At 64.4% G+C, this 25807-nt stretch overlaps 1 protein-coding gene across 6 annotated transcripts in view; it reads left to right on the top strand.

The window, feature by feature from the left end:
- The window catches only part of TP73 (tumor protein p73), a 43637-nt gene that overhangs the window by 9078 nt on the left and 8752 nt on the right, over window positions 1-25807 (top strand). For 2 of the 6 annotated variants that reach the window (XM_072975558.1, XM_072975552.1), the window contains exon 3: window positions 14685-14927. In XM_072975558.1, the coding sequence (XP_072831659.1) occupies window positions 14685-14927 (243 nt within the window). Of the gene's footprint in view, window positions 1-2867; window positions 3008-5577; window positions 5712-14020; window positions 14036-14415; window positions 14431-14684; window positions 14928-25807 lie in introns of those variants that run through there. The other 4 variants (XM_072975554.1, XM_072975555.1, XM_072975556.1 and 1 more) reach the window with 4 other exon arrangements.

The following is a 25807-nucleotide window of genomic DNA, read 5'->3' as shown; positions in this document are numbered from 1 at the left end:
CCTTCCGCCCGTGGGGGATCTGTCTCCATCCCTCTCGGGGGCTTGCTGGGGCTTTCGCTGTGGTCGAGGTTTCAGGGGGCATTCTCTTGTCTGTCCCCTGGGGTCGGGCACCCGCTGCCAGCTGGGGTGAGCAGTGGCAGGTGAGAGAGGCGCCGAGGGGCTGGGGCGGGTCCTGGGCACAGAGGCGGGCAGGTGTCTGCCCATCCTGGAGCTCTGGGGACCAGCGCCTGCTGGCTGGGCAGGAGCGACAGCCCGGGAGAGGAGGGTGGGTGGGGTCCCGTCAGCTGGTGGCCCTGCCTTGAGGCGGGGCTGGGGGGTTCCGCGGCCCGGCTGCCCGCCTGCCGCACCCTGCCCCCGGCTGTAGGAGCTCAGCCTGCCCGGGGAGTCATATTTACTCCCAGGGTTCGGGTTGGCTGGGAGGCTGCCGCCACCTGCTCCCAGGACAAGCGCACCCTCACCTGGGAGCCTGCTCGTTTGGCCGCGGTGGCAGGAGCGCTCCGCACTGGCCGAGTGCTGGCTCTGTGTGGGTCTGAGCTCCAGGTCCAGGGCTCGCCGCAGGCTGGCCTCGGGGCGTCTTGTTGCCCCTCACGTGGGCAGCCGGCCAGACGGAGGGAAGGAAGGGGCTGCAGCTTGTGCCTGGCCCTGTGGCTTGAGCGCTGGGGACCTGGACTCATTTCCAGACGTGCTGGGTCCCCAGGGCCAGGCGGGCACCAGGCTGCTAATTGAGCAGGTCAGGTGGGGCGCACGCAGCTGCTCCACGTGGGGCCTTTTCCCTGCCAGGGAGGCGGATGGAGAGGGTGCTGTCGGTACCTCGTGCCCTGCTGAAGACTCAGCGGCGGGCGGAGGGAGGGGATGGACAGTTGGACAGAGTTCAGATGTCCCCAAGCTCTGCAGGCAGCAGACAGGAGCCGTGTGTGCCGTGCCGCACACCTGCGGGCTCTCTGCAGTGTGCGTGCACGGGTGTGTTTGGGCGTGAGCACACTCGAGTGTGTCTGTGTGAGTGCATCTGAATGTGTGGGTGGCGCTGTGTGTGTGCACGTGCTGTTGTGCGCTCTGTGTGTCAGGACAGGTACGTGTGCTTGTGCCTCAGGTGTGTGTCCCCAGGCAAGGCCATAGGAAGAGTGACAGTGTGTGTGTGGCCCAGGGGAGGTGAGGGGTGTGATGACCCTTCTTCACGGCCCAACCCGGGCGCTGGCTTCGTGCACTCTGGAATCTCCCGGCATCTCCACACCCCGGGCGTGACCTTTTTATCTGAAACCCAGCCCTGGGAAAGCGTGCAGCCGGGTGTGGACTGCAGCTGGAGTCCCGTCTCTCCCCCCTGTCACTTCTCCTTTACTGATCCATTTACCCACCACTGCCTGTCACCAGGCTCACCTGCAGGCCAGGGGCTCCGTGTGTGGAGGCGGAGGGGCTGTCCCCCGCCACCTGGGTGTCTGTTGTCACACATGGAACCCAAGGCAGAGCCACAAGCCTGGGCCCTGGAGGGGAAGCCCTGGGGACACAGAGGACTCTGGTACAAGCTTCTCTTCAGTGAAGTGGGTGTGACAGTGAGTTGCCTTTCGGTGAGTGGGGAGGGAGCGGTGACTGGGGGCACAGGCCCCCTGCTCCGGGCCATGGGGCATCACCTGCCTGCAGGAGCCGTGGGCGCAGGGAGCCGCTGGCATGCACCCTGCTGCGGCCGCCCTGCCCTGGGACCAGCAGTGGCCAGCCCCATCAGCACCCGGTTTCCCTGTGCACCGCGGATAACCTGGCCAGTTCGTCCGTTGGCTCCATCAGCAGGTGTCTAGAGCAGCCTGCTGGCGGTGGAGGCTGCCGGAGCCTCTTCCCCGGCCTGGTGGGCTGGGCGGGGTCTTGCTGACTGTGCAAGCGCCTCCGTTTCTGTTCCAGAGGGAGCGTACTTGTAACGTCGCCACAGCGTGCAGATGTCACGAGAGGAGAGAGGAAGTGGTCTGAACAAACAGGATGAACTGAGATCATGCGGCGCCTCTGCGGTTGTCTGGGGCCCGCTGGGCCAGGAGGGCAACGCAGAGCTGCGGGCTGCTGTCGGGGGCCCCGCTGGGTTTCCTGGGAGACCCACCTTCCTGAGCCCCGGTTCTGGTGTGAGCAGGAGGCCGCCTCCCGCACCGGCCTCGGGTCTGACGCTCTCTCTCCGCGGTTCCCGCGGTTCCGGGTCAGGGCTGGGCCATCGCCTGCGCCGACTCTGCGGCTCCCAGCTCCTGGGCCCCTTCAGCTGGTGCTGGGGCGGGCTTGGTGCTGGGTCCAAGCAGCTTCTCCCACCTACGAGCACCAGCTGCTCACGGAGCAGGATGGAACCGAGGGCCTGCCCTGGGGGACCCTTCTCAGAAGGGACGAGCGCTGGGACCGCCCGGACTCTCCAACTTTTCCTGTCCTCTGCTCTTTCGGGTGGGTGTCAGGGACCCCACCTAGGCTCCTCCCAGGCTCGATGTTTCACTGAGTATCGACTTTACAGTCTCAAGACAGGAGAAGGGCATGTTCGGACGCCCCTGGCTCCCCCCGCCCCCGTGCCTGCCTGCGCTGGCGGCCCAGGTCCGTCTGGGCTGCAAGGCCCTCGCAGGTTGGATCACGGGTGACGGGGCCTGGCCCCTGCCACTGTCCCTGTGTGCTGTGTGCTGGAGCAGGGCTGCACCCGTTCCTACAGACATGAGGGGTGGCCTCCGGGCAGGAGCAGCCAATCATGTGTCAGGAAATACTTGCTGAGCACCTGCTGCATACGAGGCACAGGGAGGGAGGAGGGCGGGGTCCCTCCTGAGCTCCTGGAGCAGTCGGTCCTGCAGTGCTGCGAGCAGGCCACCTGGGGGCAGGGCGAGGCCGGGAGCTGGCGGGAGGCTGGGGTGGAGCAGGGTGCAGGCCCTGGGACCAGTGGGAATGGGCACTGGGGTTCTGGTTGGGATCTGCTGCTGAGCTGAGGCTTGGACCTGAGTGACCGGGGAAAGGGAGTCAGCATTTATTCCGATGGGAAACTTCAGAGGGGGATTCGGGGTGAAAGGTAAGCGTTCTTCTGTGACGGTCTAGTGTGCGAGAGGCTCCTCAGGTGAGGAGGGGAGCAGCCAGATGGGGAGGGGGAGGGGTGGAGGAGGGGGAATTGCGGAAGCCACGGGAGGGAGGGAAGGAGGGGACGTCCAGAGGGGCTGAGGTCAGGCTGGGAGCATCTGGGAGGTGGTGGGAGGTGGTCAGATGAGGGGGAAGTTCGGAGATGACCTTCAGAATAAGGGCAGGAGAGGCGTGGAGGACAGTGTCCAGGGTTCCGAGCCTCGCAGTTGGGAGGGCGGTTGGAGTCTGGGCCACGTTGGCTGGAGCACCGCTTGGGCACTTTGGGGCAGGTGTCCCGCGTGCCAGAATGTGGGTGGAGGTGACCGCTGGGGCGTCCGCCAAGGAGACCAGAGGGCCTGGGAATCCAGGAAAGGATGTGCTGGTGGGGGGCATGCTGCTGAGAGCAGGGTGGGGGGCAGCAAGGATGGAAGAGGATCCTGCCTCTGTGGACCCCGCGGGAGGCGTGTCTGTGGCTGGGAGAGGACAGAGCTGGACTGAGAGTGGGGGCTGGGGCTGGGGCAGCAGCCACAAGGCGCACTCCCCACCGGTGCTGCTCTCGGGGTGCGGGAGGGACTGGTTGTCGGGAAGGAGATAGCGGAGCCTGATTCAGGGGGACAGAGAGGTCAGCCCATCAGCCAGGCCACCCCGCTCAGGCTCCTGACCCTCCACCAGGTTCTAGTCTGTCCCCGCAGCAGCTCTCACGCCACCGCCACGGTGCCTGTCCCATCTCAGCTGGTGGAAAAACGCACCCTTCCTTCGCTCAGCCGGAGCCACCCCAGCCCCTTCCTACAACACCCAGCACCCCGCTTATTAGGAGCCCGTTCCCTTGGCTTGACCTTCGGACTCCACCGCTCCAGCCCCGCGCTCTCCCACACGCCCCAGTCCCTTCTCCGCTCAGTCCCCGCGGGCTCCCATGGAGAGGGTGCTTCACCTCTGCCCCGGGTCCTGCACTTGGCCCTGAAGCCTGGTGTTCTGCCCGCAGGCCCTCTGCCCCTGGTTTGGGTCTGGACCTCCCCTCGGCCCCGCCCAGAACCTGCAGCCAGTGGCATCTCTCTCCTCCGGCCTTGAGAATCCCCGGGTCTCGGCACCCCTGCCCCTCCCCCGCCCCTCCCTCCTCCGTTCCTGGTGCCGGCCTGCTTTTGTTTTTTTTCTTTGTTTTCAGCCCGTTTTGAAGCCCCGAGCCCCTGTGTGCTCCCTGCCCTCGCTCCCTGCTCCGTGGTTGGTTGGTTGGCTTGCTGACATCTCCTGCGAGTTAAGCTCCCGAGGGCACGGGTTGTTTCTTAGTTCCTGTGTCCCAGCACATGGGAGGGAGCCCCGATGGACATGTGTCGAAGGGCTGAGCTGCCCTCCCCAGCCAGGGAGCTGGTCCCGGGCTCAGAGCTGGAGTGGGGGTCTGGGGCGGGCCTGCGGGCCTCGCTGAGTTAACTTAGTGCAGGTGCTTCTTCAGCTCTGGGGCCCTGGGGCCCTCCCCTCCATCTGGACTGCGCTCCCCGCAAGGCTCTGAGCAGCTCTCTTCCCTCTTTGGCCTTCCCACCACACCCTCCCTGCCCCTTCACTGCTCTGGTCACAAGTGATTCTCCCCCACTGGGGAGGGGGCCACCCTGTTGACGGCCCCTCAGTGCCTCAACGCCCTGCAGGAGGTCTGTGCAGACAGGGCCTGCGTAGCACCTGCAGGATGGACAGACAGATGGACAGAGGGATGGATGGATAGGGATGTCCTGGTGACAGGGTGGCCAGGCTCTGGGGCTGCAGGCAGCGGTGCTCAGGGAAGTGGCGGCCAGCACCTCCACTGCACCTGAGGAGCCCTGCCCTGTCCATGGTCGTGGTCAGTCCCAGAGTGCCCCACCTTCCTTCCGGGCTCTCAGTGCCCTGGGAGGTGGGGTCCGGACTGGGCTCGTTTCCCATCCCTGGGTCACCTGCCTGTTCTCGGGCAGCTCTGCAGAGCCTGAGAGGGCGCAGCCCCGAGACCCCTGCGGGGCCCTGTGGATGCTCTCGGGTCCAGGCCTCGCCCTCCCTGTCTCAGCAATGCGATCTGCAGGTGGAGGTTGGCGGCAGGGCTGCTCCGGCCTCGGGTCCTGCAGACACATGCCTCCTGCGGCAGCCAGGGCGGCTCGGGGCACGTTGCTCCGGTGCGAGGTGTGGAAAGTTCCACGTGGCCCTGGCGGGGATTGGGCAAGGTCCCGGTGAGAGGAGAGACTGTATGTGCATACTTTCAGGAGGAGAGGGAGACTTCCCCCCTAAGCACAAGTCGAATCTTGTTGGCATTTCCATCCGTTTAATCACAGACTCCTGGAGATACTGTGGGAAACACCAGCGGGATGGAGGTCTTGCTCCGTGTGGGATGGGTTATCTCCAAGCCGGAGCCCAGACGGCATGTCAGGCACTTACCTCTGGGTGAGGTTGTGCCCAAGCCCAGACATGCCTGCGAGGAAAGATCAGGGAGTTTGAAGTTTCATACTCTGTTTTTTCAAAGTCTGGTGTCGGTATTCCCCGGGGAGCACAGGGGCACTGGGGGTCAGGCCGACAGCGCACCAGAGGACGGGCGTGCCTGGCTGACCCTCCCCGGGCAGAGCCCTCGGAGATCAGAACCCAGGGACTCAAACCCGGGGTGACAGGCACACGTCTGTCCGCTGTGAACTCCTCCCGGTGTGGGCAGCAGAGTGAGTGGGCACATGCAGGGCAGAGGCCGGGGTAGGCGGTGCTGGGTTCCAGGAGTGGGAGAGGTGGGCTGGGGGCCTCACTGCAGGAGACAGCATCTGAGCAGGACAGGCGTGGGGAGGGGCCTCTGAGTGGAGGGCCCAGCGGAGCGTGGGGAGTGTGTGGTGGGGCTCCACCTGGTGACCCCTGCACCCAGCCTCCTCCGATTTGGATCCACACTCTAGTCCCATGAGGAAACCACAGCGGACACTGTTTTCCGCAGAGCGGTCACCGCCCTGGATCACACAGCCAGGCCATGGTGAAGGGGGAGCTGAGACCCTAGTCTCGGGTTCCCCGCGGGCTCCCACCGTGAGCTCGCCCACCCGGGAAAGGAGGGCTCTGTGGCCCTGCCTTGGGCTTGGCTGCAGGCCGGGCTGCTGGAGGAGGCCTGGGGCAGAATCTGGCTGAAGGAGTGAGGAAGGGGCTGGGGGAGGAGAGGCAGCCCCTTGTGAGCTGGTGGGCATGCGTAGCATGTCAAAGGTTGCAGGGGGTGGGGAGAACAGGGCTGGGGGAGGCCTGGGGCTGACCTTGGAGGGCATCTGCAGAGCCCGTCCCTGTCCCCGCGGGACCCTGAGGGCGCCTGGGCAGACTTCGGTGCTAGACCCAGCGAGGCTGGAGAGGGGGAGGGGGAGGGGAGAGGGAGGAAGCAAGCGGGGCAGGGAAATGGGGAGGGAGGGAGGACTGGGGAACTCCCACCGCCTCCCACAAGTGGGAGGGTCGCGGGCGGACTGTGCTTGCAGCCACGTTTGGGCTTCTTGGGTGTTTTTGAAAACATCCTCACTTCCCGCCGTCAGGAGCCTTGGGGAGAGGATGGAAGACACAGAAAATGCCAGTTCAGAGGCGAGACGTCCTTTCTGGGTTCTTGAGGGTCCCCTGCGTGACCCTCCTGAGCTCAGCTGAGACCACAAAGGGAGAAGAGCCTGGGGCAGGGGATCCCCGCCCAGCTGCCTCCAGTGTGCTGTCTCTGCGCAGGGCGCCATGTGCCCCGCACGCTTCAGCTCTGGGAAGCGCGGGGGTCGAGTGCTGAGATGCTGGGCACGCGGCGAAGCCTTCGCTGTGTGCTTTGGAGGCTTAGGGCCAGAGAAAAAGGGACACCCCCTCCCCTCAGTTAAAAAAGGACAACTCCTCCAAAAATAGAGAAAAAAGACAAACCGGAGCCTTTGTTCCTTCCAGTCCGGTGGGCCCTTAAATGCTGCTGTTCCCAGGACCTCCTTTTTCAAAAACGCACCCGCCCCAGGCGGGTGCCCTCCTGGAAGGGGCAGGGCACAGGCACAGCCCAGGAGGGGCCTCGCAGGGACGCTCCTGGTTTCCCTAGAGTCCGGCAGTGCAGACCCAGCCCAGTCCCCCCAGGCAGACGAGGTGCCCCTGGGCCCAGCTGACACAGGGTGTCCTGCCATTTGGCCACTGTCATCAGATCTCTGGGCCTCCTCTTGAGAACAGAGTGGGCAATGGACAAGCCATGCGGCCAGGCCACTGGGATGGGCCAGTGGGATTGGGCTGCCCCGGGGTGGGAGACAGGAGCAGGTCTCCTGTCCTACGGGGTGGGACTTCATCCCTGCCTGTCTGGAAGGGAACTGTCCCCCTCCAGCCTCCCCTCTGCCAGAAACAGGGGCATTTTAAAGAGCCAAAGCTGTGTCAGGTCCTCTCCCGCACTCCCCCGCCAGCCAGCCTGGTGGGGACAGGAGCTCCCGGTCAGCAAGCCCTCTGTGACACTTCTCTCTCCCAGATTTGCCTCACACAGTGGCTGTCCTCAAGGCTCTGATAAGGTCTGCACTCATGCCTTCCGGGGCACATGCTTTGGGCACCATGGGCTGGCCTGCTGGACAGCTGCCTGTGTGAGCTGCAGGTCCTAGACACGCAGCGGGTTCTTAACCTAGAAGCAGGAACTCAAATAGGAGGAAGGCTCCTGGACGCCACGCGCTGCTCTAGTGGAGAGAGGTTGGCTCAGCAGGAGCCTCCCGTCTCAGCACTTCTGCCCCGCGAAGGAGTTTCCTTGTCTTGACCCAGCGGAGGCGTCCCTGCTCCCTGGGCGGTGGGGAGCCTATCATTGCGTGTCTTGTCCTGGGTCCCTGTTTACGCCGGTTGCCAGCTCCTGCCACCACCGCCCGACAGGCTCCCTTGTGCTCTCTGAGTTGTCCGGTCATTCCTGTCCTTGCTGAGTCCCTTCAGACCCATTCTGGGTGTGGAGGGAAGGGTGCGCTGTGACCCAGTGGATTGTTCTCTGCTGAACTGAAGTGGCTCTGGGAGGGAGGAGGGGAATGTGGGTCCCAGCTGCCAGAAAAGGTCCAAGCTCCCAGAGACTGGCCCTCAGGGCCTCGGGAAGGTGCCCTGTGTGACCGTCTTCTCCCAACCAGACCCTGAAGGAACAGTAAAAACCTTAAAAGCATGAAACCTCCATTTCTGGCAGAAATGTGGAAGAATGCAGGATGTGCGAGCTGGCCTTCCTGTGGCTTGTAAAAGACAGAATCGGAAGTGGTGTGTTTCCACGACGGCCATCCATGTGTAGCTCCCAGGACCGTGGCCACAGGACCTATGCCCACCTGGGGCAGGTAGGGGGAGAGGGAGCCAGTAGGAACAACGGCAGACACTTCTCCGCGCGCTGTGTGCTGGGCACCATTCTCAGGTTTCAGGGTGTTAACTCCTGGGCCCTCACAGAAGCTCTTGGTAAACGGTGGGCACAGATGCAAACCCACAAGGGTGTGAGTCATTGAGTCCTTACTCTACCTGGAGAAGCCGGACAGCTGGAGAGAGCCTGGGAGGCTTCAGGGAGGAGGTGAGCCTTGAGAGGCCATACAGTTAGAGGAGATGCATGGCGCTGGGGGTGGGAGGCACAGCATGAGCAAAGGCCCCATGGTACCGACCTGCAGGGTCTGAAGGAGGCTGGAAACTGGGGCTCCCTGGGAGCTGTCATCACTGCCCAAAGGAGCGGCAGTCCGGTCTTTTGAATCTTTGTGTCCCTGTGGCTGGGACAAACAGACGCTTCCTGAATCCATGTTTGAGCCCAGGGCTCTCCAGCTGCCCCTGCTCAGCATGGTGTCCCCTCGACCGACCGCTGAGGCAGCCTGAAACCGTGAGCCTTTGGGAACGTAACCAGAATGGTTTTAAGTTTTACTGGCAAGATTTTCTGTTATCACGTTCACTTAAAAAAAAAACTTCCACTGGTTGTGGTACCCAAATGTAAATCTGTGCTGTGTCCCCCGACTGCCGTGCCTGTGGTCGCAGTCCGCCTGTGCTTCCGGTGTCTGACGTTAGCGGCCTGGAGCCTTGCTAACGGTGGTGGCGGACGCGAAGAGGCGCGAGATTAGGAGGGAGTGGGACACAGACTTTGTAAGTTTATTTTCCATGTACGTCCCCCAAAATCATTCGAGATGGTTCACAAATTCTAAATAAATACACAAAATGGGATACTTATAAAATCCCAAAACCCAGCTCGCAAGGAAAAGACCAACCCCGTGGAGCCGGGAGAGCCCAGCTCGTGCAGTTCCGCCGGCTGGTTAGGACGGCGATCGGTAGGTGGGGGGCAGGGTAGGACGTGGGGGGACACCCCCGTGGGGAGCACCCTGGAGGGAGGTGGCCTGGCCCCCGGGGCGCTGGCAGGGACACTGGTCAGTGCAACGTGGCCATTCTCACCGGGGTCTTCTGGAGGCGTTGCCGTGGGCTGGAGCTGCCTTGGGCCTCAAAGTGCGCCCAGAGCAGTAGGCCTGTGTGACTTGTGGGGTCTTCTTGTGAGTTCCAGGGTCTGATTCATTTAACCCAGAGTTTCTGAGCATCCAATCTGGTGCTAACCTGTGCCCAGGAAGGCCCCCAGCAGATGGGGGCGGGGGCTGGGGACTTGATGCGGCTAGGACGGGAAGGGGAGGGGAGGAGGGAGCTGGAACCAGACCCTACCCCAGGGCAGCCCCCTTCGGACCTCTCCCCACTGCTCCTCGGGGAGCGTCTTCCTTTTCCTAGGACTCCAGAATCCGGCAGAGGCCAGCTCCCTTCCGGAGCAGGGCGAGATGTCCATCCAGGGGGCGGGGCCCCCTCACCCCCAACCCCTACACGGCCTCCTTTCTCCACGGACATGTGGCCACAGCCGGAGGTGTAAGCCACTTGCCTGCGTGTGTTCTGGGCCCTGTGTGCGAGCACATGCCCGGACGTGGCTGTCAGGGTGTGCCCTCGCCCGACGCCGAGCAAAGATAGGCCACCCGGGCCTCCTGCCCAAGAAACGCTGACCCCGGGAGCAAGCCCGCTGCCCTACAGAGGCTGGGACGCAGACCCGGTTCGCTGTGCAGACCATCCGCACCTGCACCCGGAGGGCAGCTCTGACCCCTCTGCCCTGCCCAGCATCCTTCTCCAAGTTGACAGAGCGCATCAGAATGCATGTGCGTGCAGCAAATGGATGGGGCTGTCTTGGAGGGGCTGCCGGGTCCTGGTGGGAGAGGCTCCCAGGGCTTCACTGGGCTTTGCAGGACGCTCTGAGGACCTGAGAGCGATGTGCTCGCCTGACCCCTCCCCGAGCTCCCACCCGCACCCCAAGGCATCGGGGCCTCCGAGGCAGGCCCCGCGCTTCCGCGGAGGCTGGAGGGGAGGCCACCCGCTGGCGCCCGCCGCCTGCCCGCCTGCCCGCTCGCTCGCTCATGGCCCTCCTTGGGTCGGGCCCAGGAGCCCTGCACGCACATGTAGGCACATGAGGGCCGCCGCGGGCCGGGCGTGTCCCGATCAGCCCGCTCTCCTGGGAGTTCTTATTGAAAGCAAAACAAACCAAAAATGTCCTGGTTTTGCCCGAGTTCTTCCCTGCTGCCGAAGGGGCCTCTGGTTCTGGAGAACCCCCCACCCCCGCTGGCTTTGATGCGGCCAAGTTGGACCTCGGGCTTGCGTCTGGCTTCCCCTCGGTCCGGGCTCCCTGGCTGTTAGCGCCTGGGTCTGAGGCGGGCGGGCCCCCAGCACAGCCCTCCCGCCCACTGAGCTGGGAGGAAGCGCAGTCTCCCGCGGGCAGGGAAGAAAGGGCCTTTTGGGGCGAGGATGCAGCGCTTCCTAATCGGCGGGCTTCCAGCTGTGCTCAGAGCTGCCGCTGCCACTGCGGCAGGGACACCCGCGGGACAGCCATCTCCGCCTCTCTCGGGGTGTGGGGGGCATCCGGGGGAGCAGGACAGGAGAAGGAGCAGCCCCGACGGGCCACCCGGACAGCATCCTCCCCAGCGAGCTGGGCCCAGCCCAGGGCCACCGTCCTCAGGCTCCTGGGGAGGGGAGGAGGGGGCTCCCCAGGACCCCGGACCTCAGGCGGCCACTGAGTCCGACACCTCGGAGGGCTGGCGTGAGAGGATGCGGGACCTCGCTGGCCGCCAGGGCCCACAGGGCTGCGGCTTCAGCACCTGCAGTTCGTGCACGGCTCCCCGGGAAGCCCCTGGGCTCCCTCCCGCCTTGTGGCTGCTGGGTGTGGAGATCCTATCAGCCCCGCTCCTTGTGGTTCAGTGACTAATTCCCCGGCACTCGCCTCAGATCAGTAAAGAATGTGGACAAGTTGAAATCTGAACACCGCTGTCGTCGGACTGCCTCCTACTTCTGAGCAGGGAGGCAGGGGCTGTTTGCCCCGCTGGCCTGGCCGTCCTCCTGTGGGGGATGGAGGTGGGGGACAGCCCTGAAATCCTGGCTGAGCTGTCCTCGCTCAGCTCATGTCTGAGGCCAGACAGGTAGGCTCCCAGCAGTCCTTGGGCCGCCCTGGTCTGGCAGCCAACAGGGAAGACCCACCTCCAGAGGGGTTACATGGGAGAGAGGAAATCTCTGCGGTGGGGGTATTGCAGGCTTCATCCCCTACCCCCAGGACCCACCAGTCTCTCGGCCTCCTGTCAAGAAGGGGGTGGGCTCACATCCTGTCCTCAGTCCTGGGCATCCATATGGAGGGGCTGTCCTACTGCTCAATCCACCCATCCATCCACCCATCCGCCCGTCCATCCATCCATCCATCCATCCACCCATCCTTCCACCCACCCATCCACCCATCCATCTATCCATTCTTCCATCCATCCATCCATCCTTCCACCCACCCATCCATCCTTCCACCCACCCATCCATCCTCCCATCCACCCATCTATCCATCCATCCTTTTGATTGACACTAAGTCCTTGGAATCGGCACCCACAGCACAGCTCAGTTCACCTGGGCCACAATTCCTGTGCCTGCGTGGGGATGCATGGATGACCCATAGGACAAGTTCCATCCCTGTAGGGTCTGAAGTCCAGTTGGGGAGACATAAGAAGGGGGACACAGAAGCAGGGCACTCCCAGAGCAGAGAGCTGACACTCACTGGGGGTGTGAGAGCACTTGGGGCCCCCAGCCCAGGCCTCCAGGGGCAGTCGGCTGTCCCTCCCCACCCCAGCCCACCCCACCCGCATCAACAGCCCTGGGCCAGGAGAGAGGACCGGGTCCCTGGGTCCCTCAGTTGTTTTCTTTTAAATGGCTTTATTGAGTTATAATTTGCATGTCACACAACTCACCTCCTTAAAGACCCTACAAGGATGGGACTTGTCCTATGGGTCATCCATGCATCCCCACGCAGGCACAGGAATTGTGGCCCAGGTGAACTGAGCTGTGCTGTGGGTGTCGATTCCAAGGACTTAGTGTCAATCAAAAGGATGGATGGATGGGTGGATGGACAATTTGGTGTTTTTTATGTGTATTCACAGATACGCGTACCTGTCACCATGGTCCACTTTAGAACATTTTCACGACCTCAGAAGGGAATCCTACCCCCTTAGCTAGCACCCTGCAGCCCCGCCCAGCCCTGGCTGCCACCGTCCACGCCTGTCCCCGTGGGTTTGCCTTCCCGGGACTTTCACGCTGAGGGAGCCGTGCAGTGTGTGAGCTGCGTGGCGGAGCCGTCGGTGACGTGTCTCCGCGTTCCCTCCGGGCTGTAGCAGCAGACGTTCTTTTCTTTCTAAGCGCGGAGGGGTGATAGTCCAGCGCACGGACTCTGCAGTTTGCTGACCTGCCTACCTACGAGGTGGGAGTGGGCCGGCCCCCTGATTCTGTAGGTGGAGGCACAGGGGTTAGGAGGGCGGGGTGGGGGCGCCAGGTTCACAGGGTGGGGGGAATGACCCTGGAGATGCCAATAGAAAAGCGAGAGGCCTGTTCCGGAGATCTGTCCGATGGCAGTTTCCGCCAGCGCCTTGAGCCAGTGCCCGGCAGCCTCCCCCAGGCTGGCTGTCCCTGAGGGGGAGGGCACGGGTCTGCTGGGCTGATCCGCGCTGGGCGGCAGTTGGCTGGATCATCCGAGGAAAGCGCCTGCCTGGCCTCTGAGAGGCACTGCGTGGAGGGGGGCGGGCAGTGGCTCTGATAAGAACAAGTTGCCTGTCACCTGTCACCTGAGCTGCACTCCCTCCCCCCAGGCTGGGCAGACCTCAGGAGGGGCTCTCCCTCTGCAGGCCGGGAGGGGGCTTGGGGCTCGGAGATGTGGACACTCTGAGGGGTGGGTTATGAGCTAGAGGGGCCGCCCAGCCCTCCTGATGGAAGAAAGACTGGGATGCGGAGAGGGGGCTGAGCACGGGGTGGCCCCCAGGATGTGTGCGGGGTGCTCTTCCAAGGAACGTGGAGGAAGGGACAGAGGGCAGGGCGCAAGGGCCCCGCTGTCGGGTCTGCCTCCACCCCCCTACCCTGCTATGGGAACTTCAGGCCCCCTGCCTGCAGACGGAGGCCTCTCAGCTCACCGTCCCCGGGGTTCTCAGGCTGGTCTCCTGTGTCTTCTGTTGGGGCCACAGCATCAGCTCAGGCAGGTCCTGCCTGCTCCATGCCTCAGTCTCCTCATCTGCAAACCGGGGACAGTAGCGCCCACTTCAGGTCATGATGATGAATTAATTGCTGCTCGGAGCCCCGCTGGCTCAGAGGAGCTATTTAAGCGTTTGTGGTTAGAGCAGGTATGGCCCCTGTCAGCTACTGTGTTACCCTCCTGCTTGGAGCCTCCAGTTTGGGAAGGGGGTCTTCGCTGCCAGCCTTCCTGTGGGGTCTGATCTGTGCTGGGTTCCAGACAGTGGAGTGTGGACCGGCGCCCCCTCTCTCCCTGACGGGGGCCTCCCTTAAGCTCCTGGCAGCGGCTGATGCGTCCCACTCAGGATCCCACAGAGGGTGACCCGGGGGACACGCCCACACCGCGAGGCTAGGAGTTCCTCTTCCTTCCGTGTGTGGCCCGGGGGAGGGGGCTGGGCTGCCAGTGCCCCGGGATGGGCAGAGGGCGTGGACCAGGCAGAAGCTGCAGGCAGGGGAGCAGGGGAGCAGGGGAGCAGTGGAGACTGTGGGGGTCGAGGTCCTTCAGGTGTGGGATGGACGGGGCAGCCCCACATACAGAGGGCATTTGAAAGGGGCTATTGGCTCAGCCAGTGTCCTTCAGACCCCAACCCTGCCCGGCCACCTGCACAGCTGGACCTCAGGCCACATCTGTTCCCCCGGGGGCCTCTCAGGCATTTCCTGCCTCAGAGCCTGGGGTGTGCCCTCCTGCATGCAGGGGCCGCCCTCTGCCCTGGCCCTGTCTCCCCCACTGCCCGGCTCCCAGGCGCGGGGTCTCCCCACTTTGAGCTGCAGCTGTGGGGAGAGGGGGTGCGGTGGGCAGAGGTGAGGATGTCTGGTGTAGGCGCTGCCCCTGGAGAGAGCAGCCCAGCTGGGAAGGTGTCCGGGGCTGGGAGCCACCCCCACAGGCATCTCCCCCACTAGGTGTGCTTTGTGGAGCCCCTGACACCCGGGCACCCGGGAGGGTGATGGAGAGAGCAGGGCGAGGTGAATATGTCAGTTTATCCCAACACAAGTAGTGACCTGTCGGGTGGGAGGGGGCCGAGGAAATATTTGGGATGACTGAGCCGCTGGCCCTTTAAGGCTCCTGTAACAGGACACCTCCCGGACTGGGACTCCAGCTTCCACTCTCCAGCCTGACTGTGTGTCTCCCCCTTCCCTCCTCCCCTTCCCGCTAGTCCCAGTTCAATTTGCTGAGCAGCACCATGGACCAGATGAGCAGCCGCGCGGCCCCGGCCAGCCCCTACACCCCGGAGCACGCCGCCAGCGTGCCCACCCACTCACCCTACGCGCAGCCCAGCTCCACCTTCGACACCATGTCGCCGGCGCCCGTCATCCCCTCCAACGCCGACTACCCTGGCCCCCACCACTTCGAGGTGACCTTCCAGCAGTCCAGCACGGCCAAGTCGGCCACCTGGACGGTGAGTGGTGCCCCTGCTCCGGCCGTCATCTGTGGGGCGTAGGGTGGGGAGGGGTGGCCATGTCCTGGGCACCAAGGGAGGGCCGAGCATGCCTGTGTTCTGTCCGTTCAGGGTTCCTGCCTGGCCTGGAGGAGCATCGGGCAGGAGGCGGGTCTCCGGGCTGGGCAGTCTGGGTGTGCCCACCCCTCAGACGCTTGGCCAGAGGGGGCCAGTCTCCCGCAGGGCCCCAGAGGGGATGGACGTGGTCCCCCCTGCCCCTGGCGAGTTCCGTGGGGCAGAGGCAGACCAGTCTCAAGACTGCCCGGCCAGCAGGTTGGGGCGCTGCTTTGAATCCCATCCTGTGTGGGCAGGAGTCTGCCGGCCCTGACACCTGGCGTCCTCTAAGGCCGGTGCCGGGGTCCAGGGAGGTCACCTACTCCAGGCAGTGCCGGGCTGGCGCTGAGCATCTGTCGTACGCGGGTTTGGTGTCCAGGTTGTCATCTCCAAGCACGGATGTGAGACGGGCACTCAGGGATGTACCCCGGGTCCTGCCTGTCTGCGCTTGGGAACGTTCTGGCTGCCGCTCGAGATTTTGATAACATCCCACAGCCCCACGGCTGCTCCCCGAGAGCTGTGAATTGCGCTAGGCTCTTTGAGTTTATGTTAACTCTTGAAACTGCCAGCAACCCATCAGGTAGAATCTGTTATTGTCCCATTTTACCATCCAGGAGACCGAATCACAGGGAGGAAAAGTAGCTTGCTTGGAGCCCCGCAGGTAGTAAGTAGGAGTGCTGGCATGGGGACCCTGTGGCTGGGCTCCAAGCCGCTGAACTGCACTGTCCGTGCTGCAGCTGGGGGGGAAGGGGCTGCCTGACATCCCCACGGGGACAGAGTGAAGGCTCCAGGGACACTGAGCAAACCCCATACACCGCCAGTGCGCCTGTGAACATAGGGCACACAGGGCACTGGCAGGAAAGGGCGTCCCAGGGACCCTCCGAGTGTCCTGCACCCCCCCAGGAGGGGAGAGTGAGCCCAGCCCTGCGCACATCCAGGGGACACCTGGCAGGTCCTGGCCGCTGGGCCACATCTCCTCCTCCAGAAACGGCAGCTCTGTGCTCACTGCCAGCCCCTGGAAGCAGGACCCTGGAGCGGGGGAGTCCTTGCGGGGTGGCTGGTTCCTGCCCCGCAGGGGTGCTGAGCAGGTGACCCCAAGGTTCTGCCACTTTAAGAACTGGTTCCCACCGGCCCCACTGCCCTGCTGACCCCTGCTGTGCTTTCCCCACACTCCTGGGGGCCAGAGGTGGAGCGGAGCTGCAGGCAGCCTGGTCAGACTCTGCAGGGGCCAGTCCCGGGTCTGGGTTCGGCCACGGCCCCCAGCAGCTGTCTCTGGTTCATGCTCCAGCTGTGGGCGCAGGCTGACTCCGGGACTTTCAGGGGCCCCCGAGCGGCACCCGGTCCTGTCGGTGCCCAGGCCTCTTCATCTGGGGAAGTTCGCTCCCTCACTGCTGGTTGGTGGCGGTGATGAGGCCTGGGGCTTCGCACAAGTGGTGCTGGGGAGTTGTCTTTGTTATTTCCTGGGCCCGTGGGGGTAGGGGTGGGGGTCGGGGGCCACTGAGGCCGGTCCTCCCAGACAAGGTTGTTCAGCTAAAGCTGCACCTGCCAGGGTTCTTTATTGCCTGTGGGGTTCTGCTCCGCACACCCCTGTTCTGAGGTCTGGCCTTTGAGGCATCCCCACACTTGCATACCTCTAGTGACAGGAGGCTCACTACCTATCTAAGTCCAAGTTCCCACTTGCTCCCTAGGCCCTTTCTCTCTCTTCTGGAAGGGAGGGTCCCAGTTTCTCCTTCAGTGACATTCTGTCATCAGGGCCTGAGTGACTGGTCCCCTAGGAGTCCTGGTAGGCAGCTTGTGGGGGGGGGGGTCCCAGCTCCCTTCCTCTCCATTGTTTGAGGATGCCGGTGGGGTCTCTGTAGCATCTGGAGGGCTTGGAGCGTTCGGATGTCTGAGCTGGTCCTCAGGAGGGACAGAGCTGCCCTCTGCCGGCTGCCCTCTGCTCCCTCCTGGTCGTGTCCGCCACTCCTTGCCAGGTGTGTGGCCTCAAGGCTGGAGGGGCTCGTGGCTTGGTCACGGTTGTGCTGGCACTAAGGGGCCCCGTGGGGTGGTCTGTCTGGGGTGGAGGTGGCTCAGTTGGCCGCACAGAAGGCAGAGGAAGGCTCACTGTGCCCAGGGGCTCCCCTCCAAGCTCTGAGCCTCCCTCACCCCCGTGCCCCTCCCTGCCCGGCCCCACCCCCGAAGTCTTGTGGAGCTGAGCTGAGGAGGACGGTGCTGCTGCTGGTGCTAACAGCCCCCTCCCCGGCCCCTGTCCACGTGGGGATGGGGGTGGGACAGACGTTGATAGTGAGACCTTTGGCATCTCAGCCCTGGGAGCGGACCCCACCCCCGCAGGCTCCCTGCCTCGCCCGGGGGAGGGGACGGGCAGGCGGCAGCAGGAAGACGGGGACCACCGGGCGCCCTGCCTGCTCGCAGCTCTAGGGGGCTGGCTGTGCGGGTGCTGCCCAGACTTGCCACCGGCCTTGCTGTCCTGGCCTCTGCGCCGCGCCAGGCGCGGCCCCCTTACACCAGCCGGCTGGTAACTGATAGATAATTCATATTTTTCTCAAGTGCACTTCCAAACTGACTGCTGCCGTCACTCCTCTCCTGGCACAGGAAAACAGCCCCCGCAGCCCCTGAGCGACCACGGCTGTTAATGGGGTCTTTGGGTTCTGCTTGGCTGAGGCTCCCTGCGGGCTGCCCCAGCCCCGGGGGGCCCCTCTGCCCTGCCCTGCATCCCTCGGACTTCAGATCTCACGCCTGCGCTCTTTGGGCACAGGGGGGCCTGGAGCCCTCAGCCCACAGGCCTGTGTGTGCCCACTCGTGCAGACCCACACACGTGAACACATGTGCAGACGTGCAAGCACACACACGCAGACACTGCACACGTGTTGGAACACACTCGCAGACACACAGCTGTGCAGGCCCCTCCTGGTTGCTGCCCAGGGCTCTGACAGCCCGCCCCTCCCTCAGAAGGCCAGAGGCGGTGGGTCGTGGGTAGCTGACGGGTCAGAGGAGGGACCTGGGCTCTTCCTGAGACTGTGAACAGGAGCAAGGGCCGGGTGAGGTGGGAGTTTGGCCATCGGGGCAGATAAGCCGCTGGCGGGGGCATAACGCCCACCAGTGTTCACTGCTTGTCAGTGTCGGGGCTAAGGCGTGTCTGTTTTGGGGCTCATCTGGGCTTTGGGGAGAGACACCGCGAGAGATCATGGTTGTGAGTGGGGCCGATGTTCCGAGGGCTGGTGACAGGTGGAGTGGGGCCAGGGCTGATGGGGCCAAGTGCCCGTATCCCTGTCCCACGCCCTCCCTGGGACACTCACGGTCGGGGTCGAGGCAGGGCCCAGTCACACTGTCACACGTGGGCACTGTGGGGATAGCTGGTGACAGGGGTTCCAAGGAGCCGAGAGGAGGCGCAACCCCATGTGAAGGCGTCTTGGTGCTGTGCAGTCCAGTCCAGCCTCTCCCTGCTCCCAGGCTGAGCCTCTCCAGGGACGGGACTGGCCTGGGTATTCCAGAGGTTGGGGAGGAGGCTCCGAGGTCGGGCAGCCATGAGGCGAGATGGTGAGGGTGCACACGGGTGTGCGGGCACTGCTGGTCCCTGGGGGGCCTTGGGAAAGCCCGCCAGCCAGGACACAGCCCCCTGAGTGACCTCCAGCTGCCCTAGACCTGGCGGGGTGTGTGTCCATCCGTCTGTCCTGGGGGCGAGCTGGCCCACGTGGTGTGAGCGCCACCCCTCCTGGCCCTGGGGGAGCACGAGGAAGGGGGGCTGGGACACAAAGGCTCTGCGCGGGATTCCTGGGCAGAATGTGGCTGAGTCAACACTAATGGATTCGGGAGAGCACTTTCCAGCCCCTCGGAGGTTTGCAAGCAGGAAAATAACAGCGGAGGTGCCCCGACACGATCGTGGTGTCAATTGCGTTATCCTAAAGGTTTATGGAATGCGTAAGTGGAATTAATACCTTTTACTGGCACCAGGAGCAATTATATGTATTTGAAGCCGCCGGAAGATCTAACAATGTTTATCATGGAGACGAAACGTGGGGTATTAAGGGGAAGTGGGCACACTCGGGGAGAAGCTGCAGCAAATGCTGGCCTCGTGCAGAGCTCTGCGGGCTGGTCCCGGCCGGAGCACGGGGTCCCCTCTTCTCTCTCCACCCTCCCCAGCAGCGGGGAGCCCTGCCCCTGGAGGTCACAGAACTCAGCCTTGGGGCCCCGAGTCCCTGCACCAGAGGGGTGCTCCCAGGGCAGCCCCCACGCCCACCCCCGTGGACCCGAGTCCATCCCGCAGGTGTGGGGCTGCAGGCGGGGCATGGTGCAGTACACGTTCTGCGGAGCATTGCCTGTGCTCTGGGGCTTGTTTCTGACTTGGCTGTGGCTCCGTGGATTTTGGGGTGTCTGCTGAGTGTGCTGACTTAACTATTACAGTGCCCCCGAGTAAACGGGCCAAGCCCTAAGCACCCTGAGTATGTGTTGTAGGCTCTCGTGTTCCCCCCATTTTATGGATAAGGAAACCGAGGCTCGAGAGGGCAGGTCCCTGCTCAAGGACACCCATCAGCAGAGGGCTGAGCGGGGGTCTGACCCAGCAGCCTGACCCCGGCTTTCCTCACTCGTGTGGGGCGCAGGCTGTGCACCCTCGGGGGCATGTCAAAGGAGCAGCCTTGTCCCAGCTCAAGGGGCAGGTCTCGGGGACTCCCCCGGACCCAGGGGACCAGGGGTTGGGGGGATGGCCCCCCCAGGGGACCAAGGGACCAGGGGTTGGGAGGCTGACCCCTCAAAGGTCTAGGGCTTGCCCCTGGTGGGGGAGCACTTGCCCCAGCGACCCTGCGATCACTGTTTGTTGATGAGTGAGTGACAGCTGCCGCCCAGCGAGGGTAGTCCGCACAGCCGCCTTCCTACCTGGTTTTCTTGACAAATGGAAATTCCTCAAGAAGACTTTGTGGTTAGGATGATCAGGGCTGACCAGGCTCAAAGGCTGAAGTGGTTACACGCCAGGAGGGCTCGGGAGGCAGGCGAGCTGGACCTGGGACCTGCCGCTCCTCTGCTCTTCCTGCAACTCAACCGGGCCTGCAGCCCCCGCCCCACCCCTGGTTCCCATCACCTCCTTTCTAGGTGGGAAAGCGAGGGCCAGAGGGGAGTCCCGCCCCAGCTTCGAGAACCGGTGCTGCAGCCACGGGGGGTCCCCAGTGCCCTGGACCTTGGCCGTGGGGTCTCTGGGAGAGGGTCACAGCCGAGCAGTGAGTTGGCGCTCTGCTTCCAAGCCAGGTGGGTTCCTGTGGTTGGTGGTGGGGGAAATCTGCCTTGGGATTTTCTTAGCCCCCAAACTTGGAAGCCACGCTCAAGTTCATGGATCCCAGGCCCCGGAATTCCACCAGCCACGGCTGCAGGGACCCCAGCACAGAGGCCTGCTGGTCCAGGCCCTGGTCTCCCAGAGAGAAGCCCCTTGTCCACATCCGGGCATTCTGTCCGTTTGTCCAGGCGGCCTCGGGAAGGGGAGGGGCAGAGCTGGGAGGAAAGCGTCTCCTCTGAGTGGGGTGGCAGGTCGGGGCTGCAGCCCAGGAGGGGCTCGGCGGCTCGGGGTTGCAAGTTACAGCTCGCTCTAGGGCAGGAACCCCCCGTGAAAGGCACACAGGCCTCAGTGAAGGGGAAGGTCAGGGCTGTGGGGGGACCATGCAGTGGCCTGAATCCAGGCTCCCCCAGGATCGCAGACCTGCCTGGGGCAGGGCAGCCCCTCCCTTCCTCCATAGCGTCCTCGTATTGAGTGGGGGCAGCTGGTGCCTCCAGGGCCTCGGAGAGGATGCACGGAGGTGGGCTGGTGCAGTGGGAGTCGCCACGTGCTGCACGGGGCCAGGTGTTTAGAAGCCCACACTCTCCCCTCCCCAGATGCTTCCCTGGATATTTACAAGTTTCAGTGAAAACCGATTGCAGCCAACTGTCCTGAAAGCTGAAGACTGACCACCCCCACGTGTCTGGGGTGTGCAGGTCCCGTGCTCACGGGAGAAGCCGTGGGCTCCTCTCCTGCTGGCCGGGGGCGGAGCTTACTTAGTGAGAGGCAGCACTCGCTGCTCCCGGCCAGACAGCGTGTGGTTTTACCCGCGGTCCTCACCAGGGACTCGCTCCCGGCTGCCTTGGCAGGAGGGCAGGGCTCTCACCCTGACCCCGACTTCAGACTCCAGGGTCTCCCTCCAGGGCTCCTGCTCTGGCTTCTGGAGGAGCCACTCTGAGCACCTGCCAGAGCTGTGGCCACCACCCAGCCTCTCTTCCGCCCATTCCCCCGCCTCCTGCAGCTGGTCCACCTCCGGGCACCCCCCGCCCCCCGGCCATCTGAAGCTGCAGGGCGCTGGGGGAAGAAGGCGGCCTCTCTGTGCCTGCACACACCAGCCCAGCGACAGTGACCAGAGTGGTGTGCCCACAGTCAGAGGCTCTGGGACTGTCCTGTGAGCAGGAGGTGCCCCTGGCCCTGGCAATCACTGTGCCAACAAGGCCAGTCCAGCTCAAAAGGCCACAAGCGGGGTGGGGGCGGGTGGGGCGGGCAGAGCTGGGCTGGTGGCTAGCCTCCCCACACCTCCCCGTGCCGGGCCGCTCTGTGGCCTGGCCCACAGCCCCACTTACTGGATTCTTGCCAGAACATTCTCTCCGTGAGGCCAGCTGGGGATGCCCACTGCAGGCAGGGACACAGGAGGCCAGGACAGACAGCCATGGGCTCCCTGGCTGGCAAAGTCGGAAACCAAGTTTGTGGGCAGAGGAACCTGTGTTTGGACTCAGCTGAGGCTGAGCGAGGTGCCTTTGCACCACAGGGACCGGGACGCTATTTGCCCCCCTGGAGTGGGAGGGGCAGCTGCCGCTGGGAGCTCCGGGGCTGCCCCGAGGACTCAGAACATGCCCTGCTCACCCCCTCCTTCGGGTTCAGGGGTGGCCAGATGCTGTGCTGGGCTACTGAATGAGGACCGGATGGAGGCCCAGAGTTCCCCACCTGCCCTGTGCACCGGGGCCAAGGGCAGGGCCTGCCTCTGGGCAGCTCCTTCCGCCCTGGGTGGGGTCAGAGTGAGCATGGTGACAACAGGACCCGCTGTGTGCCAGACCCACTGGCACGGTCCCTTTGGAGCCAGGACTGAGCCTCATCCCACAGCGTCTGGACAGGAAGGTAGAGGTGGCGCATCCAGGTCAGCCGTCCCCTCCCCTCGGCAGTCACCACCTGGGAGCCACCCTCTGCGCAAGACCACGGAGGGAGACCCCACCCCCAGCAGGACCAGGCAGGTCAGGCCTGCTCGTGGGTCCCGCTGCCCCCCAGAGGCTGGAGCCCTGCCCGGAGGATGAAGGGCATTGAATCTGGTGCCTGTTTCCTTGTTTTGTCCACCTGCCTCTGAGCTGCACAATCCTTGCGGACCCAGGTCAAGCCTGGTGGTGACAAGCGGTCTGGAGGTGAAGCTGGGGGTCCCAGGGCTGCCCTCCCCGAACCTGGCTGGCAGCTTTGGAAGCAGAGGTCTGGGTCGCTGAAACAGGGTGAGAGTGCGTGACCCCCAGGGTGAGATCACGAGTGAGTGGACCCGGCGCAGAGAAGGCGTCAGTAAACGGTGGCTACGCGACTGAGAGAGCGGGGTGACTGCACCCACTCACGGGGTTCCCAGTCTTGACTCCAGCAGAGGTGCCCGCCCGGGCCCCCCTCCGCTCTGGGTCCGGCCCGGCTCCCATTGGCCAGGCTTTGAGGGGGGCCCTCAGCTCCTGACCGGGCGCCACGCTGGGCCTTCCCTCTGCAGTGCAGACCTGGTGGCTACTGGCCTCTCTCCTGGGTCAGCCCAGCACATGTCTGCTGCCCACCCTGCCCAGCCTCAGCCCAGGACGGAAGCCACTGGGGGTGTCCTCTGCTGACCTGCAGCCCGGGGAGGGACGGGGAGCTGAGCAGGCTGGTCTCGGGGTGCACCTGAGGGCGCGCACTCACCGGGGGTGCACTGACCACAGGCCTGCCTCTCTCTGGGGCAGCTTCTGGGCCACGGCCTTGGGGACTCCCCAGGTGGTGGTGAGCATCTCGGCACCCGCAGAGCCTGTTCCACCTCCAGTCCTTCTGGGCTCCTGGGGAGGGGAGCCCGGGCCGCCTGACCTGCGTGGGGGGCACCCGCAGGTGCACCTGTCCCCCTCCCTCAGCGGGGACTCTAGAGGAATCACAGCGCGTCCTCCAGGCCAGGCTCTGGCTGTGCCCCCCAGGCATCCAGGGGCTCCCTGGGGCCTCCAGCCTTTACCAGACCTGTGGCGAAAGTGAGGTGTTGGCTGTGGGTTTCCTTGTGCGTGGACCATGGCTGCCTTCTGATTGTGGGTGCTCTGAAGCAGGCTGGGGTGATGGTCACGGGCACCCCTGCCGCCCCTCCAGGCTGGCGGCCTCCCTGACATCTGTCAGAGCCCCCCCCAACACCGTGCGCCGAGCTGCTCTCTGCTGAGCGAAGACATGGGAGTTTGGTAGCAGAGCAGTGCCAATGAAGGGTGAGGGGTCACCAGGAAGGGGTGGGCAGAATGTCCCTGTGGCTTGTGTCGCCCTGGGAGGCCCCCCCATCCGGAAGAAGAAATGGGGCTGGAACCGGGGCCTCCTGTGAGCTTTCAGGACCACTTGGGAGCCCACAGGGCTTCTCGCCAAGTGCTCTGCGGACCCGCCCTGGGGGCTCTTCCAGGGTGAGAGAGGGTCTGTGGCCTTGAGGAGGTCCTCAAAGGGTCCACAGCCCAGGAGAGGGGAGAAGTGTGGCTGTGAACACGCACACACGCACGCACGCACACGCGGAAAGCAGATAAAAGTGGGCCATAAAAAAATCATTTAAAAAATAAAGCCGCACTGCAGGCCCCGTCTTCCAGACCTGTTGTAGCAGATTCACCCCAGCTGGTTAACGGTATTTGCGGTTTGCAAGATGCTACACGTCCTTGGAAAATGACAGACAAGTTATTATCACCTCTCCACTCTCCTCCTGTCCAAACCTGCCCCTGCCGGGCACCCAGCTGCTGGGGAGCGGGTGCGAGGAAATTAACAGCCACCGCGCCACGCCCGCCACCCCCGCCTCCGCACCAGCCCTGCCAGGCCCGGCTGGCAGCCAGGCTGGGCCCCTCGTGGACTGGGGGGTGGGGGGGTCCGAGGAGAGAAGCCGAGTAGGGGGGCAGGGCGGACATACCCCAGCATTTGGGCAAACTGTTTCCTGCAAGCACGAAGGAACACATGCACCCCAGAGCAGGCAAGTCTGGACGGCTCTGTGTCAACAGCCGAAGATAAATAAGATTTTATCGGCTGGGAATCTGTTGAAACACATCCATCTAGCGGTTCTAGGGAAGAAGAGGCGGGGTGAGGGGTGCGGAGAGGAAGCATCTTCACGTGACCTTCTCAACAGAAGAGACTAGGACCGGGAGCCCTGCTCCTCCCAGCCGTCCCAGGGCAGCCTGAGGCCCAGGAGCTCTGGGAGGAGGGGAAGGAGCTGGGCAGAGCGGGGCTCAGGCTCTGGGAGGGACTTGGATATGCAAGGGCTCCTTCACTGCCTACGGGTCCCACCCTGCACCCGGCCCCGGGGGTTTGGCCGTCCAGGCCTGCCCCTCGCCCTCCCGGGCTCCCCTCCTGCCCTGCACCCCAGCGGCCACTGTCAGCACTGGGTGCAGCCGGGCTGGGGACCCCTCAGGCATCCCTCCCGGATGCTGCCTGACTGACCAGCGCGGGGCCTGACAGGTGTGTGTGGTGAAGGCCACGTGAGCAGCCAGCTGGGGGACGGCACTGGGTTGGGGACACCCCATGGGGAGTTGGCGGCCTTGCCAGGGACACGGGGGGAGGGCTGGGCGCCCTCCTCTGCACGCTCTCTGCTTGCCCGCCTGAGGCACTCCGGGCGGCAGCGCACCGCCGCCGAGCGGCTCCCAGCTCCTGGAGGGGCGGTCGGGCTGCAGTGGGCCGCAGTACCAGGGACAGCGCCCGGCAGCTCCTCCCCGGGGCGGGGCGGCCAGAGGGGCTGGGGCCGGCCAGAGGGAAAGGCTGCGCCGCCAGGGCCGGGGCTCTGAGGCCGCGTGGCTGTCCCGGAGCCTGGCGGTCGCGGGCCCGTTGTGGGCCCGTCTCCACCTCCTCGAGGCTGCGCCTGGAGCTTGCCAGGCAGCTCTCGCTGCACTCTTGTCTCAGAGCCAGGGACGGGCTCTGGAGCCTCGCTGGTGGGTGGACAGGAGAGCCGGCACTCAGCTGGAACCTGGCGTTTGCTTGGGGCTGGGCTGCTGCTGCCCTGGGCACGGCTCTTGGGCTTATCCCCTAAGCCATTGCTTTGCGGAGTGAAGGGACAGCGTTTATACTGATGGGGACACAGGAGGTCAGTGGTCACCTCCCCGGGGAGCTGGACTGACCCCCACAGCAACAGGCAGGCTCCCCCCTGCCCCATGTGGCCCCTGAGCCCACTCTCTGGCAGCCGAGGGCCCACCTACACCCACAGGGATGTCCTTCCCTGCAGAAGTGGGGGGCACAGATGGCAGGCTGCCCTGGCTTCAGGGACCCCAGGTGGGCAAGGCATCCAATCCCCTTCCGTGATAGGGGCACAAGAGGGCTTGTCTGCCCTGAAGCCAGCGCTGAGGGAGCTGGACGGGTCCTGATCTCCCAAGACGCCACTAGGAGACCCCAGCCCACTTGTCCCCCAATGCCCCTCAGCCCCCGTCCCAGGGACAGGTCAGCATGTCCGGCTGGGTGTCAGCTCATCAGAGGAAAGACAGCTCATACTGCTCAGGGCCAAGGGCTCTGAGGCCCGGGGACCCCTTGCTCACGGGCTCAGCCCGAGCTCCACTTCCCTTGCTTTTCCTGGACTTGGAGTTACCGAGGGTGT

This window comes from Vicugna pacos, chromosome 13 (assembly GCF_048564905.1).
Source record: "Vicugna pacos chromosome 13, VicPac4, whole genome shotgun sequence".
NCBI lineage: Eukaryota > Metazoa > Chordata > Mammalia > Artiodactyla > Camelidae > Vicugna > Vicugna pacos.
The sequence above is the reverse complement of the archived record's forward strand: the minus strand, read 5'-3'. Positions and strand labels throughout refer to the sequence as shown.